This window comes from Lissotriton helveticus, chromosome 5_1 (genome assembly GCF_964261635.1).
Source record: "Lissotriton helveticus chromosome 5_1, aLisHel1.1, whole genome shotgun sequence".
In the NCBI taxonomy this organism is placed as follows: domain Eukaryota; kingdom Metazoa; phylum Chordata; class Amphibia; order Caudata; family Salamandridae; genus Lissotriton; species Lissotriton helveticus.
The window spans coordinates 526,193,079-526,214,571 of NC_136065.1; the positions used below are offsets into that span (position 1 = coordinate 526,193,079).

Below are 21,493 nucleotides of genomic sequence, written 5' to 3' on the forward strand. Positions count from 1 at the left end.
AATACCGAATTGGTTAATTACCGAATTTGCAATGTAGGGAGCATTCAAATGAGTGCTTTTCCCATTTTAGGATTCCTTATTTACCACCGACTGTAAGTTGGTGGTAAATAAGGAATACCCTTGAAAATGCAAATCTGTGCATTTTCAACTGTGCCATGTGCCAGACTTACATGCCCTTAGGGCATGTATGTGTGCCACATCTGAACACCATGATTCAGGGGTGCAACAGGGTGTCAAAGTGACACCCTGGCCCCCTTGAATGTGTCTCTCATTTTACCGAATCGGTATTTACCGATTCGGTAATTGCCATTCATTCATATGGGCCTCCAGGCCAATAGGAATGAATGGCAATTACCGAATTGGTCAATACCGATTCTGTAAATACCGAATTTTACAGATTCGGTAAAATTTACCGAAATATTACCTAAATACTATTTACCTATTCTTAAATACCAAATAGGTAAAATTCGGTATTTAAGAATAGGTAAATAGTATTTACCTACATCTGGCCCAAAGTGTTTGTTAGATAAATTGCAAGCAGAATGCAGTAACTCTAGACATGAACAAGCATGCTTCTGCTCAGTAATGAGTGTAGCTGCAGAGAAGGAACATGCTCCTTGAATGGCCTTCACAGTCCTTCTGGAACACTGACGCAGTGTAGCTAAGATGGCTGACAATAAGCAGCTCTGTAAATGAACCTCTGGCCAGGGTGCTTTATACAGAAAAATCCTGATGTGCAGCTCTCTCTTGAGCAGTGACCCATGTCGTGGACGGCCACAAGAGAAGAGGAAAGCACATAAGACTTTGGCTCAGAGCACACATTACATATACTACATACATCTGAACAGGAGACAAACACAAGCACGCCCCCACCACAGACACGCAAAGTACATGCATGATAGATGCTCATGCAGCACAATTCACAGGGGCTCACACTGCAGGCACATTACCATGTATGCCAATTCAGACTGCCCTGCAGGGTTAGATTGTTTTTCTGTTTTGTTTATTTCAGAAATCTGACTAATCTTTGCTCTCTGGCATTTACACAGAGTACAACTGCGTTGCAGTCACTGTGTAGGGTGCTGCGTTACAGGGAAATGCTATGAATGCACTGTATTTATCACAGTTAAATATTTACTCTTTAATTTACAGGCCAGCCATGGCGCACATGACGAGGAAATCGAGTAAGGACTGCTATTGCTGTATATTTTACTATGTAGACCATTCAGTTGTGCTGCAAAGTCATGAGGAAGTCACTTTTGATGCAAGGGAGAAGACTTCACAACTTTTATTAGGAACCGGCTGTCACAGTGCCTTTGAAACATTTGACCTAGACGATGAAGGAAAACCTATCAAGAAGAAAATGATTTATAAAGGGATCCTAGTCTTCTCAAGTGAATGTAAGTGTGCTTTTGAATGTAAGTTGCTTTTGAATATGCATATCGATACTAATAGCTAGGCTAATGCTGAAGCCGTTATGGCCATGGAACTCTATTTGGTTCAGCCTTTACACAATCTGTACATGGAAACACCAGTCTGCCCTTGATGATATCCAGTTCCTTTCTTTTCGGTGTGAAGTTGCAATGAATTTCACAAATGCAATGCTCCCTTTTGCACTTTGACTCTACATTGTTTTCCTAGGTGTTACATGCCTGCCCACAGCTCCATAGAAAATTAGTACAAATTAAATAAATAATGTAATGCAACACTTTACAAATATGTGACATGATTTACAGATTGGTGGATGAGTACTCCAAACATTTTAAATTAACTATCCACCATATTACAAATGCATTAGGATGTGATGCACTTTCAATAAGGTGGAGAGGATCTGTCATGTTTGTGAATGAACACTTGTTTGCCTAAAGTCTAATTGAGGTCCATAGTTAATGTTCTATATACGCTGGGTGCTATAATCTCACAAGTTTCAGTGACAAGTAAATTTACGCAATAATAGGTCCTACAAATTAGTACTGTATCGCAATTGTTAGCAAATAGGAACATTTAGAAAATGAAATGTTTGTGTTTTTTGTTAATTACAGTCAAGAAACAATGTGCAGCTGTGAAAAAGACTATGGATGTGTTTATCAAAAACAGCAGTACGACTGTAGCACAGGAATCGGGCAAGGAATTGGTAAATATGGGTAACATTGATACAAAAAAACTCCCTTCATTGAAAAAGGATCCAGCTGCCAGTCGATTAAAAGAGGTTAAACAAAATAAGCCAGTTGTAGGAAGTCAGAAACCCAAAAATGATTTCAATGATTTACAAATGAAGAAATCACAGAGGGATGAATGCGAAAAGGAAAATTCAAAACCTGCAACCAAAAGGAAAAAGCAGCAATTCACCAGAAGCATTCAGCAGCAACAGAAAGATGGCATTAAAAAGGCAAAAGTTGTTGAGACAGTACTAAAGAAAAATACAACCAAAAAAAGTGATAGAAAAAGTGTAGATCCAACAATGCAAAGAATGTGTGAGGAATATTCTGGATATAACTTTCAATTGCAAGAGAGTGATATTTTACATACTTCTGTGACAACAAACTACCCTGATCCACCACCAAAAAATCCAAACCAGACTGGAATTTCTATCTCAGAAAGCCTCAATACTGGACAAACTATTGCCCCATCAACCAGCACTGCACCTTCAGGAACACTACGTTGTAGCCCAGTAACAACAAATCTGAATCATAGGCAACTAGCAGAATGCAATAGCTTTACTTCTGTCCCACCAGCAGCCCAAACGCCTTCATTCAACCATTTGACCGCTAATGGAAAACCCAAACACCAAGTTTTGAGTTACCCAGGCCTACAAAAGTCAACTATTGAAAGAACGGATTACACTACAGAGCAAGTTGGGAAACACAAAGATACAATTACTTCTGCCCTAGCGTCTAACAGTCTTTCTTTCACTCAAGAAACCGTCCATCAGTCAGGAAGTATACATGGTTCTGCAAGGGACTTACTCAATATTGATAATCAATGTGCAGAATTAAATCAGACAGAATTACATTGCACCATGTCATCACCTACAACATCGTCACACAACAATTATTTATTGAATGACTCAGCTGCTATGACATCGGTCTCATCTTCAAGATATGTGCCAAGAGTCAATGATGAAATAGCCCAATATAGTGGATCAGAACCCACGTATCATAGCCGAAAAGATTGGCCCCTAGTAAATTCACAACCAGTCCAACCATCACAAAGTAATACATCCTATCGATCATCTGTGCATCCAGAAAACCAACTTCAATCCACTGTACTGGCACAACAAATTAATTCTGAATACAGGCCACAACAGATGCAAGAATTGCTAATTGCAACCATCAATAAATCTATTAACATAGGCAATGGTGAGGATCAGATATGGGAAAATCTCGGCAATTATCAATCTAATGAAGATGATTTTCACAACCATTATGAACAGTCTGACCACAGTGAGGCAAGACCTAGGGGCCGATTAGGATGGCGGACGGAAATGGGTACTGTCCGCCATGGTGGGGGAAATTTTACTCCCGGCTGCGCCGCGGAGAAACCGCGGTTGGGATTAGGATATTCATGTCACGAAACTCCGACCGCGGCGGACGGAACACAACCAACACCGTCCGCGGTGGACGGAACACAACCAAGTCCGTCCGCGGCGGACGGAGTCCAATGAACAACCACTGCCGCGGACGGAAATGACCGCGGAAAATAAAACATGTACCGCCATCCCTGAGAATACTCCGTGGCCGCAATTAGGATAAATCCGCCCGTACAACGGAACTCACAGCCATCCACGTCCGCGGCGGAAACAATGCAACGAGAACCACAGCATCAGGGCGGAAGGCCAACACGCACAACATCCCTAGCGCCTAACAAATGTATGAAAGTGCACCGCAAGTCCTAAGCAAACATACGAACATTGACAAGGCCCCCCCCCCCAGCACAAGCCACCATGACACGTCCCAATTATCCAATAATGCACACAAGTCAACACGCCCACCTACCACCTGACTGCAAACAACCATCGAGACACGACTATAAAAAGACACCCCCACACAACCACAATCCCTTGCACCACAGCATTGCTGCCAGCAAGAGGGCCATTCGAGACACTGCTAACTCACATAAAATCACATAGAAGACACCCACCCACCACCCTACCACACAAACACCCACCACACAAATCCTACACATCACACACCACACACCTGCACCTCCCAACTCACTCAACTCACACACTGAGCACCACACACCATGGCACCCAAAAAAAACCCCAAATTCACGGAGACAGAGTTGCGGGTAATGGTAGATGAAATTATCCGTGTGGAGCCCAACATCTTCGGGGCCCAAGTCCAGCAGACGACCGTGGCGCAAAAGAACCACATGTGGGACAGGATCGTCACTCGTGTGAATGCGTCGGGGACTGTGCCGAGGACCAAGCACGACATTCAGAGGCGGTGGCATGACCTTAAGACCAGGGTCAAGGGCATCCGAGCGAAAAACCACGCCAGAGCCAATCTTACTGGCGGTGGCACACCCCCGGAGCCCATACCCTACACCGATTGGGAGGAGAAGGTGCTGGTGATACTACACCCAGAGAGCCTAGACGGCCTTGACGAAGGAGAAGAGACTGGTGAGTACAAACCAAGCACCACGATCAGCACGACATGGTCAGGCTCACACAACTGAGAAGAAACATCCCCCACGCCCCAACCCATGCACGTCGGACACCAACACACTAACATGTCCATGGCTCCCAACAGGCCCCCATGTTCACGGGGAGGGTGGTGGTGGTGGTGGCGGTGGTGGAGGGTGGGGTGTGTGAGAGGCCCAAACTACAACTCCCAACAGGCCCCCATGTTCACGGGGAGGGTGGTGGTGGTGGTGGCGGTGGTGGAGGGTGGGGTGTGTGAGAGGCCCAAACTACAACTCCCAACAGGCCCCCATGTGCACGGGGAGGGTGGCGGTGGTGGTGGAGGGTGGGGTGTGTGCGACAGGAAACAGAAATGTCTACAAATCAATGTAACCATGTACTGTCCACATTACTGACCTGCTCGATCTTGTCCCTCAGGTGATCGTCAACTGACTGGGGAAAGCAGTACCCGGCCGCCAGCCTCGCCTCCCACACCTACAGGACTCTCTGCCGACGACGACACAGGCAGCTCCGGGGCGGAGGATGGAGCGGGACCAAGCACGCAGCCAGGGCCATCTGGCTCACAGGGACTCCCGGGACCAACCAACGTCGCATGTGTGACTCCCGCGGCACCCGTCTCTGTGATCTGCACAGTCCCCACCACCACCAGTACCACCAGTACCACCACTACCACCACTACCACCACTACCACGAGCACCACGACTCCTGCCGGTGCCACCCAGCATGACCCAGCGCGCAACGCTGGTCCAACCGCCCCACACACAAGCAGGGTGAGTGGGCCACAAACACAGGCAACGGGACAACTGCCAATCAGGCGACCCACACACCGCCGGTCAGAGGAGGGACAGCTACCCGAGCCAGTGGCACAGTCCCTACAAGCTCTTGCCAGGTGCCAGGCCTCATACGACCGGTCCCAGGCAAACGCTGATCGTGTTCACGAGGACTCAGTGGACAACACCAACAGCCTGCGCGAGATCTCTGGCATCCTTGGCCAGATGTTGGTGATCATGGGCCAGCAGGCAACGATGTGGAGGGAATGGGTTGCCCGGAACAACCCCCCCCCCCTCCACCATGTGTGTCAGCGCCACCGCCACCGTCACCTCCGCCTCCCCCGTCACCTCCGCCTCCGCCTCCACCGCCGCCACCACCACCTGAGCCCCTGGCGACGGATGTGGCCCATCACCAACCTGCCCTCCCAGCTGCCTCTGTACCACCTCCGAGACGGAGGGGGCGGCCGAGGCAGGAAGTTGCTGAGAGCAGTGTTGGAGCGCCAGGCACACGCTCCAAGAGGGGACGACCTTGACAATGCCACTGCCTGTGCCAGACATTCACCCTGCAAACCATCCTGTCCCACATAGACAATCATTGCCACTGGTCTGCTGGACTAGCCTGACACCCCCCAATGTGGTGTCAGCACGGAAATTTCATCTGCCATTACCTACAACTCCAACTCCCTCCCTCCCACTTACTTGTAAATATTCACCAGCACAAAAGCACAACCTGTCAATAAATTGCATTTACTCACACAATGATGTTTTGCCTCCATGTTTATTCACATGATTGCCATCAGATACAGACGTAAACAGGTACAGGGATCATAGTCGCACATGATCATGGCGCTGCGGGAGTGACCTAGAGAAAACCAGAGACAGCAAACACACGTCAGTAAAGAGATTCACACACATCACAACACAATGCACAGCAACATTACACAAACGACAACCATCACACAAGCATGGGATGGGAGCACACACATCATGGACACTCCTATGTCCAAAGACATGAAGACACACATGTGCAACCATCACAAACCACACCCAGCTGAATAACCCCATATCCACACAACACCAGAAAACATACATGAGGCATTGTCAACCGCCACTAGAGGTAGATACTCACATTCAAGGGAAGTAGCGATCAATGAGCTGGCGCCTCTGGTCCACACCTTCCTCCTCACCACTATCCTCATCAGTCGACATGGGTGGGATGGGAGGCCGAGGAACTCCTTCGTCTTCAGGGTCCAACAGCAGTTCAATGTCATTGCGTACTGCCAGGTTGTGGAGCATGCAGCAGGCAATCACGATCTTGCATACTTTTCCTGGTGAGTAAGGCAGTGCCCCTCCGGTCTTATCGAGGCACCGAAACCTAGACTTCAGCAGTCCAAAGGTACGTTCGATGACTCTCCGTGTCCTTCCATGTGCCTCATTGTACCGCATTTCACCCGCCGTCCTCGGATTACGTAGGGGACTGAGGAGCCAGGGCCGGTTTGGGTAAGCCGAGTCGCCTATGTAGGGGGATGACAGAGACAAACATCAGAACAAGATATGGTGGGTACCCCATGCAACACAGAGATCACAAGAGTCCCCACTGCACACTCACCAACAAGCCACGCTTGACCGGGTGGCAGATTTGCCATGAGTCGTGGGACATTGCTGGTTCGCATGATGTGGGCGTCATGTGCGGATCCAGGAAATCTTGCACACACATGGGAGATGATGTTGCTCGCCAGGCACACCACCTGCACGTTCAGCGAATGAAAGTGTTTGCGATTCCTGAACACTTGTTCGCGTGCCCGTGGTGGAATGAGCGCGATGTGCGTGCCATCAATTGAGCCCACAACGTGAGGTATGTGGCCCAGTGCATAGAAACCAGCTTTGACAGCTGGCAACTCTTCCGGACGTGGGAAATGTATGTACTCATCCTTGTACAGCATCATAGCTGTTAACACATCCCGAAGAACCGTGCTGAACATTGCCTGTGACATACCCCCGGCACCTCCAACTGTATACTGAAATGTGCCAGTAGCGAAGAAATGTAGTACCGCCATGACCTTTGCAGTGGGTGTAAACGAGCCAGGATACGTTCTACGTGGCTGCAGATGAGGAGCCAATTGAGCCACAAGCTCCAGCAACCGACGTCGATCCAGCCTGAATTTCCGAATCACCTCCTCGTCTACCATATCCTCCAGCTGAGTGTATGGGCGATGCACATTTGGAGCCCTCCTGTGTGGGAGAGAGATGTAACATAGGTCAACGTACAAACGACGCATACGTGTACAACTCCATCACATGTGTACCTTACTGACATAACTCCAGTCGTCACCCTAATGTATCGTAGACACGTCACAGACACTCATGCAACTGCATGCACACAAACGATAAGTTTACACACGCCATGTCATCAAGCACAAATGCCACCACCAATGATGATGTGCATACGGTAATGACATGCATGGTGACAGAACGTATAAATCACATACACGGAATGCATGTGTACCACCACCACTGTAGTCACCTCGACACAACAATAAACCGACAACAGATGCATGAATTGGCCACACAGCCGTGATGTACTGTGTAGTTGTGAAGATGTAACAACGTCTGTAGGGTCAAACCCGACGTCAACACGTACGAATGCACATCTGTTGGCCATTGTGTGCCGACCGATGTCCATTGTATGGACACACATGCTATATTGTATGACATATGACCTTTCACAATCACGCTCACATCCCTCATGACGCAACTGCACACAACACATCACGGTGCAGCGTCTGACAAGATCACATATTTGGCGCCGCCATGGCGGTGCTCAACTTCCGCTACTTCCCAAAGGCAGAATGCGGCCTGCGTCCCTCTTCCCATTGGCTGCATGTGCAGGGACCGTGACGGGCACACATCGGCAACCGCACGTGCAAGCTTCAGGCACGGATGCTTCAGTTGCAACAATGTACTATCACTGGCGCCTCCATGGCGGGGCACGTACACAGCGGGGGAGGTGCAGGCCTATACACCCTGCAGATGTACTCAATGGACATGCCAGTTCATGACCCCCCTTACAGTCACCTTGCATCATCCACCGTACACCGGCCGGAGCGGCCGGCCCATGAACAACCGCCGTGCCCGGCCATGAACAACCGCCGTGCCCGGCCATGAACACAACCGCCATGGCCGGGCACGGCCATGAACAACCGCCGTGCCCGGCCATGAACACAACCGCCATGGCCGGGCACGGCCATGAACAACCGCCGTGCCCGGCCATGAACAACCGCCGTGCCCGGCCATGAACATCCGCCGTGCCCGGCCATGAACACAACCGCCATGGCCGGGCACGGCCATGAACAACCGCCGGTCCCGGCCATGGCGGTTGTGTTCATGGCCGGGCACGGCGGATGTTCATGGCCGTGCCCGGCCATGGCGGTTGTGTTCATGGCCGGGCACGGCGGATGTTCATGGGCCGGCCGCTCCGGCCGGTGTACGGTGGATGATGCAAGGTGACTGTAAGGGGGGTCATGAACTGGCATGTCCATTGAGTACATCTGCAGGGTGTATAGGCCTGCACCTCCCCCGCTGTGTACGTGCCCCGCCATGGAGGCGCCAGTGATAGTACATTGTTGCAACTGAAGCATCCGTGCCTGAAGCTTGCACGTGCGGTTGCCGATGTGTGCCCGTCACGGTCCCTGCACATGCAGCCAATGGGAAGAGGGACGCTGGCCGCATACGGCCAATCGCAAGTAGCGGAAGCTGTGCACCGCAACAACAGGGCCAGTCATTGGCCCATTTCACGATCACGCTTCCAGGGCTGACCAATTGCTGGCGACGTATGCCACTGACACGTGCTGAGGGCCCTATATATGTGTCTTGGCCAACATGAAACTTCCTACCCTGGGGACCAGTGCTGCCTGTGACCATCACCTCGACCTGCTGCTGCTGCTGCTGAGCTGACCACCGACTGCTGCCTGTGACCATCACCTCGACCTGCTGCTGCTGCTGCTGAGCTGACCACCGACTGCTGCCTGTGACCATCACCTCGACCTGCTGCTGCTGCTGCTGAGCTGACCACCGACTGCTGCTCTAGTGCCATACTCCGTGATCTTGCCATGTCGAGTGGCAAAGAGATCCGGTCTCGACCCTTCACCGCCGCGGAGCTTGATGTCCTCGTGGACGGTGTACTCCGCAACTATGGACGCCTCTACGGCGCACCGGGACGGGTGGTAAGTGCAGTGTGGGACATGTTGGTGTGCATGAGGGGGCCAAATGATCAGGCCTATTTATATCTTAGCTGTGTAGTGTGGGCTAGACATATGTTCCTGATTGTGCATGGCTGCTGACAGTAACGTCTTGCCCCTATGTGTGTGACAGGCCACCTGTCCACTGACTTAAACCCTTTTGTCTCCCATCATGGTAGGTCAAGCTGCACCTTCGCAAGGACCTGTGGAGGACCATAGCACGGGAAGTACGGGCATTGGGGGTGTGCAACAGACGACATACACACTGCCACAAACGCTGGGACGACATTTCCAGGCTGAGCAAGAAGGTAGCGGAAGTAACACTGGGCCTGATTCCAAGGACGCCCCGTCTGGCCCGACGCTCCATGACCCCTCTCATGCACCGTATCATTGCAGTGACGCATCCTGACCTGGCCGAACGTCTGAGTGCCGATCAACAGCAAACTAGCGGTGAGCATACTGTCTGTGTAGGAAACTTGTGAGTGCTATGCATGTATTGGTGCACAGACACACTATTGAGTTCCGTGTTGCGTATGTATGCCTGTGATGGCATTTTGGTCCCATTGGGTGGTACTCATTTGACATCCAGGTCCGCCATGTTGACACGCCACTTGCTTAGTAGTTGAGTGTTAAAGCACATCCCCTAGTGGTCCATGTCCCCATGGCAGAAAATGTGAGGATGACTGGTAGGGGTGGGCCATGTGCAGGCTGAGGGCTCATGAACCTTTGTCTGCTATGTGATTTGGCTATCCTGTTCCTTCTGTACGTGAGTGTGCCCATGACTCACACATCTTTTCTGTGCATTTCAGCTTTGACAGAGGACACTCAGCCACAGACGGTGGAGAGTAGCCGAGGAAATGAGTCCGGCTCAGACTTCGCACACACGCAGACTGACACGGAGGAGGCCAGCGCCGGAGAGGGGGACAGGACCGTCCCTGAGGACTCGCATGTGGAGACACCATCGTCCTCCTCGTCGGACACTCTTGGTGAGCCTGCACTGTTGTCACAGACTGGGAGTGGGCACTCATCACCTTCTGTCGGAAGACAGCACACAGGGCCCACACTTCCGCCAACTGCACCATGTATTGTTCGTGGCCGAAGGAGTAGGGGGAGCAGAGTGGCGTTCGGTGCAGGCACCGCTGCCCCTGCCACGGTGAGCCAAAATGCACTGTGTGCTGAGGCCGTTGATCTGCTGCGACAGCTGTGTGTGGGTCAGACCAATATGACAAATGCTTTCCAGGATCATGATAGGAAGTTGGGGCAGGTGGTGGCATTCATGGAAGGGATGCATGGCGATCTTGCAGGTCTACACAGGACAGTGCAGTCATTGGCAAGCAGTGTGTCGTCTGCAATAGTACAGTCGAATGAACAGGGTGCTACTTCTGTTTCCCCATCTACACCGCTGGATGTCTCAGGGGGTAGTGATTATTCAGAGCAGGACTCAAATACAGGTTATTGCACTAGAAGCAGCGTCAGACAGCACGTCAGGGCACGCAGGGCACAGACCCCATCCCCTAGATCAGCTAAATCTGTTCAGGTAGACGACGTCAGATGCACTGGAGTACACACACAGGATCCACAAGTGTTGTTGGGGGACATGCCTTCCGGAGCTACACAGGCATTCAACACGAAAGGTACTCCGAAGGCAAGGGATACTCACATGTCCATGGACTGTTCCTTGGACAAGGCCAGTCAGAAGACAAAGGCACCTACTGAGAGCAGGGAGACTCCCAAGAGCAGGCCCACAGCAGAGGTAAGGGACACTCCCAAGGACAGTGAGAAGACTAAGGCACCTACTGAGAGCAGGGAGACCCCCAAGAGCAGGCCCACAGCAGTGGATAGGAACACTCCCAAGGACAGTGAGAAGACTAAGGCACCTACTGAGAGCAGGGAGACCCCCAAGAGCAGGCCCACAGCAGTGGATAGGAACACTCCCAAGGACAGTGAGAAGACTAAGGCACCTACTAAGAGCAGGGAGACTCCCAAGAGCAGGCCCACAGCAGTGGATAGGAACACTCCCAAGGACAGTGAGAAGACTAAGGCACCTACTAAGAGCAGGGAGACTCCCAAGAGCAGGCCCACATCAGTGGATAGGAACACTCCCAAGGGCAGCGACACACACAGGGAGCAGGTGTCTGCTGGAGGCAGGTGCACCACAGACGACAAGTCTGCTGGCAGGAACAGGGCGGCGAGCAGGGCACAGGCTACATCCAGAGACAACACTCCACCTAAGGATAAGGCACATCCTACGGACAAGGCATCTAGCATGGACAATGGCGCAATCAAGGACAGGCATACTTCACCCCTGGCTGCACTGAGGCTGATGTTTTCTACTAAACGCCAAACTGATGTCTCCGCGGCGGAGTCCCCCCATACCTCCACTCCCATCCAGGCCAGTCAGAAGCAGAGGAGGGTGTCCCCTGTTGTTGCATCCCCCATTACACATCATTCCGAGTCCAGGCGGCAGGCACAGAGCAAACGACAAGCAGGCTCCAGCACGTCCCCCGAAACCAGATCCCCGGCAGCAGTTGCTCCACCTATGCTGGGTGGTGATTCTTTGGAGTCCCCACCACTTGGCAGTCCTGTCCTGTCCAGGGTGCACTCACACCTCCCTAAGAAACGCAGACACACACCATTGACACCTGCAAACCCCGATTTGGCTCTAGGTGAGCTATCCCCAGCTCCCAGGCCCACCCTGCCTCCTGGCCCATACAGCCCTGTGGCTCATCATTTCAGTTGTCCCAGTGGCGCCGGTGCAGTTGACTCTCATGTATCAGATGGTGGCACAGTGTCAGTTGTGCCCTCTCCTGTTGCAGGTCCTGGCAGTGTATCTGGGTCTATGGCTCACGTGTCAGTTAGAAGATCTGTGGCTGTGTTGCACACTCCTGTTTCTGGTGCTGGCAGTCTGTCTGGGTCAGTGGCTCACGTGTCAGTGACTACATCTGTGGCTGTGTCTCACACTCCTGTTGCTGGTGCTGCCAGTGTGTCTGGGTCCGTGGCCCATGTGTGTGTCACTCGGGCTGTGGCTGTGTCTCACACTCCTGTTGCTGGTGCTGCCAGTGTGTCTGGGTCCGTGGCCCATGTGTGTGTCACTCGGGCTGTGGCTGTGTCTCACACTCCTGTTGCTGGTGCTGCCAGTGTGTCTGGGTCCGTGGCCCATGTGTGTGTCACTCGGGCTGTGGCTGTGTCTCACACTCCTGTTGCTGGTGCTGCCAGTGTGTCTGGGTCCGTGGCCCATGTGTGTGTCACTCGGGCTGTGGCTGTGTCTCACACTCCTGTTGCTGGTGCTGCCAGTGTGTCCGAGGCAGGTAGTTCACGCAGTCCCCCCTGATTCTGTGATGTGACGTGCTGTACACTTCACTCAAATGTTAATTCACATGGTGTGTCCATTGAGAACTGCGTGGCACTCTTGTGGTCCCTGTGACGGGTTGGTAGGGACACGTAGTTGTGCTGCCTCTGATGGGCCTGTTCTGTGCAATGGACTGTTGATGCACTTTGCCCCTCTCACGTGCTGCCTATGATGTACCTGCTCTGTACTCTACAATGCCCTGTTGATGCTCTGATACTGCAACCTGCCCTCTCGTTACCTGCCTCTGATGTACCTGCTCTGTAATGCACAATGCCCTGTTGATGCTCTGATACTGCATACTGCCCCTCTCACGTGCTGCCTCTGATGGGCCTGTTCTGTGCAATGGACTGTTGATGCACTTTGCCCCTCTCACGTGCTGCCTCTGATGGGCCTGTTCTGTGCAATGGACTGTTGATGCACTTTGCCCCTCTCACGTGCTGCCTCTGATGGGCCTGTTCTGTGCAATGGACTGTTGATGCACTTTGCCCCTCTCACGTGCTGCCTCTGATGGGCCTGTTCTGTGCAATGGACTGTTGATGCACTTTGGCCCTCTCACGTGCTGCCTCTGATGGGCCTGTTCTGTGCAATGGACTGTTGATGCACTTTGCCCCTCTCACGTGCTGCCTCTGATGGGCCTGTTCTGTGCAATGGACTGTTGATGCACTTTGCCCCTCTCACGTGCTGCCTATGATGTACCTGCTCTGTACTCTACAATGCCCTGTTGATGCTCTGATACTGCAACCTGCCCTCTCGTTACCTGCCTCTGATGTACCTGCTCTGTAATGCACAATGCCCTGTTGATGCTCTGATACTGCATACTGCCCTCTCGTTACCTGCCTCTGATGTACCTGCTCTGTAATGCACAATGCCCTGTTGATGCTCTGATACTGCCCTCTCGTTACCTGCCTCTGATGTACCTGCTCTGTAATGCACAATGCCCTGTTGATGCTCTGATACTGCCCTCTCGTTACCTGCCTCTGATGTACCTGCTCTGTAATGCACAATGCCCTGTTGATGCTCTGATACTGCATACTGCCCTCTCGTTACCTGCCTCTGATGTACCTGCTCTGTAATGCACAATGCCCTGTTGATGCTCTGATACTGCATGCTGCCCTCTCGTTACCTGCCTCTGATGTACCTGCTCTGTAATGCACAATGCCCTGTTGATGCTCTGATACTGCATACTGCCCTCTCGTTACCTGCCTCTGATGTACCTGCTCTGTAATGCACAATGCCCTGTTGATGCTCTGATACTGCATGCTGCCCTCTCGTTACCTGCCTCTGATGTACCTGCTCTGTAATGCACAATGCCCTGTTGATGCTCTGATACTGCATGCTGCCCTCTCGTTACCTGCTATGTTGTACCTGCTCTGGTGCCCACTTTGCCCATGTTCACGCATACACTGTGATTTGACCCCTATTATTTGACAATAAAGGTAGTCTATCAAGTCTCGTGGTCTGTCGTTGTCATTCCTGCTTGCGTACTGCTAATGTGTATTCGTATATGCTTCTCATCAGTGGTTTCGGTAACATGACACTCCCCCTCCCTACGTCACGTCCCTTGCTGGTATTCCCCTCCAGACAGCCAATGGTTTGTACCTTACCTGCGTCGTCGTCCATAGTAGGCCATGACTAGGACGTGGTGGATCGCGAAGAGCATCGGGAAAGCGTGTAGCGCCGGGTCCATGGTGGTGGTCAGCTTGCGGTGGGTATCTCGGCTGTGTCACCTATGTTCGCTGTGGGGATTCCGCCGTGTTAAGACAGGTTGTTTTTCCGCAGCGGTTTTATGTGTGTTTTCCGCCATCTTGATTTGGGGGACGGTCTTCGACGTCAGTGCGTACGGCGGAGCGTCCGGATGTGTTCCGTCCGCCGCGTGGTCGTGTGTAGTTGGCCGGCGGAGCGTGTTTTTCCGTCGCGGACGGAAATTTGACACGTTTTCCTATCCTGATATGGCGGACGGAGTATCCGCGGCAGGCGGACACGGAAAAGGCTTTTTCCGCCTACTCCAGGGCCGCGGTGGCTCTTCCGTCCGCCATCCTGATCGACCCCTTTATGTGTACAATAAAGATCACAGAGAAACCAATATAACAAATATGCAAACAAATATAAATCGTGCTGATGTGATGGCTGGTAAGTTTAAAGTCTTCTTTTGTATATGTCAACTTAAACTATCAAATGATTGATGAAATAAAAGCAATATACATTTAAATGTACACATATTTGCTTTTTTGCAGCACTTGGGATTGACCTAAAAGATCTCCCAGTGGTAACAAAGGCTATTAGAGGTCTCCTGAATATCCTTTCAGAAACGAATGTAAGTTTGTTCTTTGATAATTGCTCAGTTATTTGTACTGTATGTTTCCAGTTGCTGTTTAGAATTTAAAATTATATGCGTCAAATTTTTAAATAGTCAAATGCATGGATATTTCACTTTTTTTTCCCTGCACGCTTATAGCATTTTACCCTCCTTCTCATTCCACTACCCATTAGTCAATCACATTTTATATCCTCCTGGATAGCTTTAGCAGATTTATATGCAGAAGCAAACTGTGTAGTCTTTTTTTTTTTTTACTATTTTTTTATTATTTTTTTGATATTGGCATGTTCGCATCACAATTGAAGATCAGACTACCATGGAGCAGCAAGACACTAAATACACTATAGCTGATATTTTTACACCACTCAGCCCATGGTGTATGATGTCATCTGAAACTTAGTGTAAATTGTTGCTATACTGCCATTCTATCACCCCTGATATATGTAAATTCATATTCACACATACAAAAATACTTGAAATCAGTTTCCTAAAATTAATATGTGCATGGTGGTGTTGCATAGCTCTCTATCTTTATCTCTCTAAGGGCAAGATGTACAACAATTGTATTTATCGAATAGCAAATTGCGCTCCATTGTGAGTCACTAAATAACATGAACAACAGGGTTCGCTAATTGCATTCCTCATAAATATTCAATTTGCGACACCAGTGGGAATTGCTGGCCCTCCCAGGTATGTTGGCCTGCTGGGATCAGCAAACCTCCATGTCTGAGGACTTCTTTTCAACAAAGCGTTTTTTTTTGTTTTTTTTAATGCAGCCTGTTTTCCTTAAAGGAAAATGGACTGCATTTAAAAAAATAAAAATGAAACGTTTTTGTTTACATTTTTTGAGGGCAGGTAGTGTCGAGATTCCTATGGGTGTGGGCCCAGCACTCAAATGACGCTCAAACTGTTATCAACGCATATTGCGGTTGCAAAAACATTCTTACATAGGCCTCCGACTTGCTATTAGGAAGGGACGCCCTTGGAACACCCCTCCCGAATAGCAACTCTCAATTGCTACTTAGCAAGTAGCAAAAAAATGCGACTCACTAAATATGAATTGGTACACTGCCCTATTAGATTTTGCATGCGTAAACGGGTCACAAACCAGTTTGCACATGCAAAATAGGGTCATACATTAGGCCCTCGTTCTCGAACCCTCTATCTCTCTCTCTCTAACTCTCGCACTAAATTTCTATGTCTCTTTCTCTCGCCCTCGCTCTCTCTCTCTCTCTCTCTGTCTATCCTATGATACTTTTTGGAAATGTTACTTGGGGCATTAAACAAGAGTTGTTGCACCCTACTATGAAGACTAATGTTATTAATGTTAATTTCATATCAAGGGTAATTTGATGTGTTTGTATCTCTAATATCCATCTCCATTCGTTCAATGCAGGAAGAAACAAACTCCTCTGAAGAGATGGGCAGTGCATTTTTAGAATCCAGGCAAGGGCGACTTATACAACTCATCAAGGACCCGAAAAATCCTCTTCAATACAACAATATCTTGGTAGATGCTGGCCAACTTTATAGTTTAATTGCAAGAGCACCAACTTCAAGTGACCCAGGAGCATTTGTACTAAACAGAGTCATATCTATGGTATTCGAAGATCAAGAATTGGCTAGCAGCAAAGGAACTGGCCAAAGAAAGAATTCTAAAGATAGAGGCTTGAATGAAGAGAAAGTTTCTGCTTGCAGAGGTATGTTTGGATGTATTTTATATATTGAACTAGTTAACCTTGGTGTATTTCTCCTTTTTTATCCATTGAAACTGATAAAAGGATGCTTTCCAGTATAGCAACGTCCCGTATGTACTCCACAGTAACCAACAACACTGAAGGGGGCTTGAGGGGAAATCAAAGGTGTTGCTGTAGTATTTTTAGTCAGTAGGGTACAGGTGGTAAATGGAACTGTGAGGACAATGACTGAAGGAAATGCTCATGACCGAAATTAATTGACCTGACTGTTACCAACTGTTAATATATATCTTTAATATAACCACTTTTATATTTATTCTACAGAATTTGTTTGGGCTCTTTGCAAGGAGCACCACTGGAAAGTCCCAAATAGTGACCAATGCATCTTTAACAACAAGTGCACTAATGCAAGACGGAAATTTACAACACATCAAACTTTATACGCCCAGTTTATTTACATAGCAATTACAGGTTCTTGAGATGCACTGGTAACATTTGTCACGTTTTTCTAAATCAATTCTGATAATTACTCTATTCAAATGTGTGATGAAGACACTTTTACTACTACTGATGTGCTTCTAAACTTTGATTGATATTGCAATATATCTATAAGTGCATATGCCAAGAGATGGACTGTTTATATGTGTCAATTACAGGTTCAGATTCATGACCTGCACTGGTAACATTTGTCAAGTTTTTCGAAATAAATTCTGTTAATTTGATAGCCAATTACTCCATTCAAATGTGTGATGCAGACACTTTTACTACTACTAATGTGCTTTTAAACTTGGTTTATATTGCAATATATCTATTAGTGCAGATGCCAAGAGAGGGACTGTTTATGTGTCAATTACAGGTTCAGATGCATGACATGCACTGGTAACATTTGTCAAGTTTTTCAAAATCGATTCTGATAATTTGATAGACAATTACTCCATTCAAATGTGTGATGCAGACACTTTTACTACTACTGATGTGCTTCTAAACTTTGATTGATATTGCAATATATCTATAAGTGCATATGCCAAGAGATGGACTGTTTATATGTGTCAATTACAGGTTCAGATGCATGACATGCACTTGTAACATTTGTCAAGTTCTTCAAAATCGATTCCGATAATTTGATAGACAATTACTCCATTCAAATGTGTGATGCAGACACTTTTACTAGTACTGATGTGCTTTTAAACTTTCATTGATATTGCAATATATCTAAAAGTGCAGATGCCAAGAGATGGACTGTTTATATGTGTCAATTACACATTTGATGGACTGTTTATATGTGTCACGTTTTTTAAAATCTGTTCTGATAATTTGATAGACTAGAACTCATTCAAACATCTGATGACATTTTTACTAATGTGGTTTACAATTGATACATTGTAAGTTCAAAGAATCTGTAAGTTCAAACAATCTGCATGTTTCTTCTATCAATAAAATGTCATCTCACAGTCCACCTGCAACTCGTTATTAACTTTTTACAAGTTAATGCCATAAAAGCCTTGTAAAATGTGTTTAGCAAATTGTTTTTCTAAATTATAAAATTAATATAGACTGTTGCAAAAACAACACAGGAGGAATTAGAACAGTTAAGCTTTTATCTGGCAACAAATTCAGTTTTGCACAATTATTCCCTCTGGGTAGTCTGAAAACAAACACATGTTCCAGGTACACATCATCAAATGTTTGCTGAATGTATGACTAATGAGTTTGTAACAGGCAGATTATAATCATTCACTCCGAAAACATTTAACAAATACGTTTTAGTCTGGATGGCCCATAAGGCATCATTATGAGAAGCCCCGTGCAAGCAATCCAATCAACATTACTATAAATTAATCGTTAGTATTCAGATATTGCTCACAAAGAATACCACTAGTCTTCAAGTAGTGGTCCGTTAGTATTCATATATTGCTCGAAAAGAATGCTACTAGTCTTTAAATAATGGTCCGTTAGTATTCAGATATTGCTCGCAAAGAATACCACTAGTCTTCAAATAATGGTCACAATCAATGAGATTAGCCTTCTTTTTGCTCCTGAAATAGCACAAGAGCTGCAAATAAACCCTAACAGAATACTACTAAGCTTCAAATACTATTCTTCTTGAATACTGCTAGTCTTCTTTTAGCAATCAATTGAAGTGTTCATCATGTATTTGAAGGGTAGTTGAGTAGGACTAGTATTCCCTCATTAGCATATTTCGGCTCGTGGGCATACTACTTAGTCTTCATGCATACTAAATGAATACTACGTTTTAATGGTAAATGAATACCACTGTAAACACTGAAATCACACTAAATGAAGAGCTTCCATTTTGGTGAGGGCAATGCCACAGAAGCCTATGAGAGGGGCAAGAGCTGGCCGTGGGGCAGCTGCAGGAAAGGAAACCGCAGCCGGGGCAGGGACTGCGGGGGCTGAAGGAGAGCTACAGAAGAGTGGTTCCTCTGAGCGCAATTTTCAAGTCACAGACGGCGAAGAAGATGCAGGCAATCACGGCTCGGGCAGACGCTGCTTCTGTCAGTGTGAGCCTCACACATAGATGTATTATACGAGCCCATTGCACCTGAAAAACTCTGTGGCAGAGAGGTGAGCGATGAGAAGCCATTCAAGGGGTATGAGAGGCAATATAGACACAAAGTAGATCACAAAATCTGCGTTTTTAGAGAAAGAAAATGAGTCCACGTTGCTGTACGTAGCCTAGAGTGCCTTTAATACAGATGTGCTTGGTTTTCATAGATATACTTATTTCTTTCTCTAAAAATGCTGATTTTGTGATCTGATTTGTATATATATTGCCTCTCATACCCCTTGAATGAATGTTTAACTTTGTGTTCAAGTGGCACCTTTGTGACGTGACCTGGTAGTGCAATCCTCGATAACCAGGCTGCCTTATCAAAGATTAGCAATGAGAAGTCTATAGTTAAGGCTGGGGGAGACACTGCTGAACTTGGGTCTGGAAGCCCTGCTGGGGGAAACCTGCATGGCGGTGCTCATGGGGGGTTTTATTGGTCAGCCCCCGAATGGAGAAAGAGGAACCAGCAGTATTTAAGGGAGGAAAGGAGGCTTTAGGACGAACCCCAAGGGTGAAAAAAGGAAAAGGAGAAAAAGAAAGCCTGGTTATGATTAGGGAGGACTAAGCCGGCAACATTGATATTATGGGCTCCTTGGACAAGGTGGACTTTGGGGATACATTTTTTTCAATGTCAGACCCCTCGAAATCCTCAAGTGATGAGAGAGGGGGTGGTATGAAAGACTGGACCGTAGAAGAACTCACCCAGAGCAATGGCAGAGATATAAGTAATATTCACCCCGAGGAGGAGGCAGCAGGGGCTGCAGAATCTAAAGGGGCCGTTGGCTCATTGGTATGGGATTATTCCTTTTCACACAATCTTGGCTGCGATGAAAATGTAGTTGTTGATAATGCATTGGCTGGGGGAGTGGAAAACCCAGAGGAAATGTCGCTCTCTAATATTTATAACAGTATCATGACACATAGGGAAGAGACATGGGCAGAGAGTCTAAAGACACAAGGTGCATATAGAAAACTGCAGAACTCCATTCGGATAGTGGCTAAATTGTGCACAGAATTTGCAAAAAGGATTGGGGAAGCAGAAACTAGGATCGTCAGACTGGAAGATAAACTCTTCGCCCAAAGCACTCTAACGGACTCCATAAAATCACAGAAGGGTGATACTGCCTGGAAATTAACAGACACGGAGAACCGACTAAGAAGCAACAATTTGAGAGTCTTAGGTATGCCTGAGGGGGCGGAGGAATTGCACATGCATAAATCTATTGTCGATCTCTTTGCAGAGGCATTCCCCGAGCTCACACAATGGAACTGGAATTTGGAGGTGCAAAGGGCGCATAGATTTCCTTCTAAGCAACAAATCAGAACAGGACAGTCTGTAACCAGACCAAGAGCTATATTATTTTTTGGAGTAATTTCTTGGCACAGGAAGCTATTTCTGACCTTTTCTGCTCAATCCAGCCAAATTGAAAGTTATTTGTAAAGGTCAAACACAATTTTTCACTTCTGAAATGATTCGCCAAGGAATATCTACTTTCAATATAGAATATAGATTTGTCAGGCCAGAACATGTAATGATACGGTTTATTTTTCTGTTTACTTAGCAGATATACAGTTTGTTTTTTGATGCAATGATGGGGGAAGCAGCAATGAGGGGGGGGGGGCATTGTCAGTTTTCCATCACCAGGGACCTTGAGTCCTTATGCCTTATTTTGTGGGGGCTTGGGGAAGGAAGGGCTCTTAAGGGTGCGGAGGGGGGTCTGGGGAGGAGGTTAGGGAGCACAGGATGGGGAGTGGGTGGGATCGGGGAGCAAAGAAAAAAGGAGGCCATGGTGTAGACGTGAAAAGCAATATTCACTTTAAATGGATGTGTCTAATCAGGAGCAGTATGTCTTGAGAAGATGGAGGGTAGAATGATGACGGGGAGACCACGGATATGCAAATTTA

General features: G+C 48.0%; 1 protein-coding gene across 1 annotated transcript; it reads left to right on the plus strand.

Annotated features, from left to right (window-relative positions):
* Positions 1-1,159: 1,159 nt before the first annotated feature.
* LOC144752511 (uncharacterized) lies at positions 1,160-17,538 on the plus strand. The gene is made up of 4 exons (XM_078640415.1): positions 1,160-1,400; positions 15,237-15,316; positions 16,716-17,019; positions 17,341-17,538. Exons 1-4 carry the CDS (start codon positions 1,160-1,162, stop codon positions 17,493-17,495), a joined length of 780 nt encoding a protein of 259 aa, XP_078496541.1. The 3' UTR covers positions 17,496-17,538.
* Positions 17,539-21,493: the final 3,955 nt, after the last annotated feature.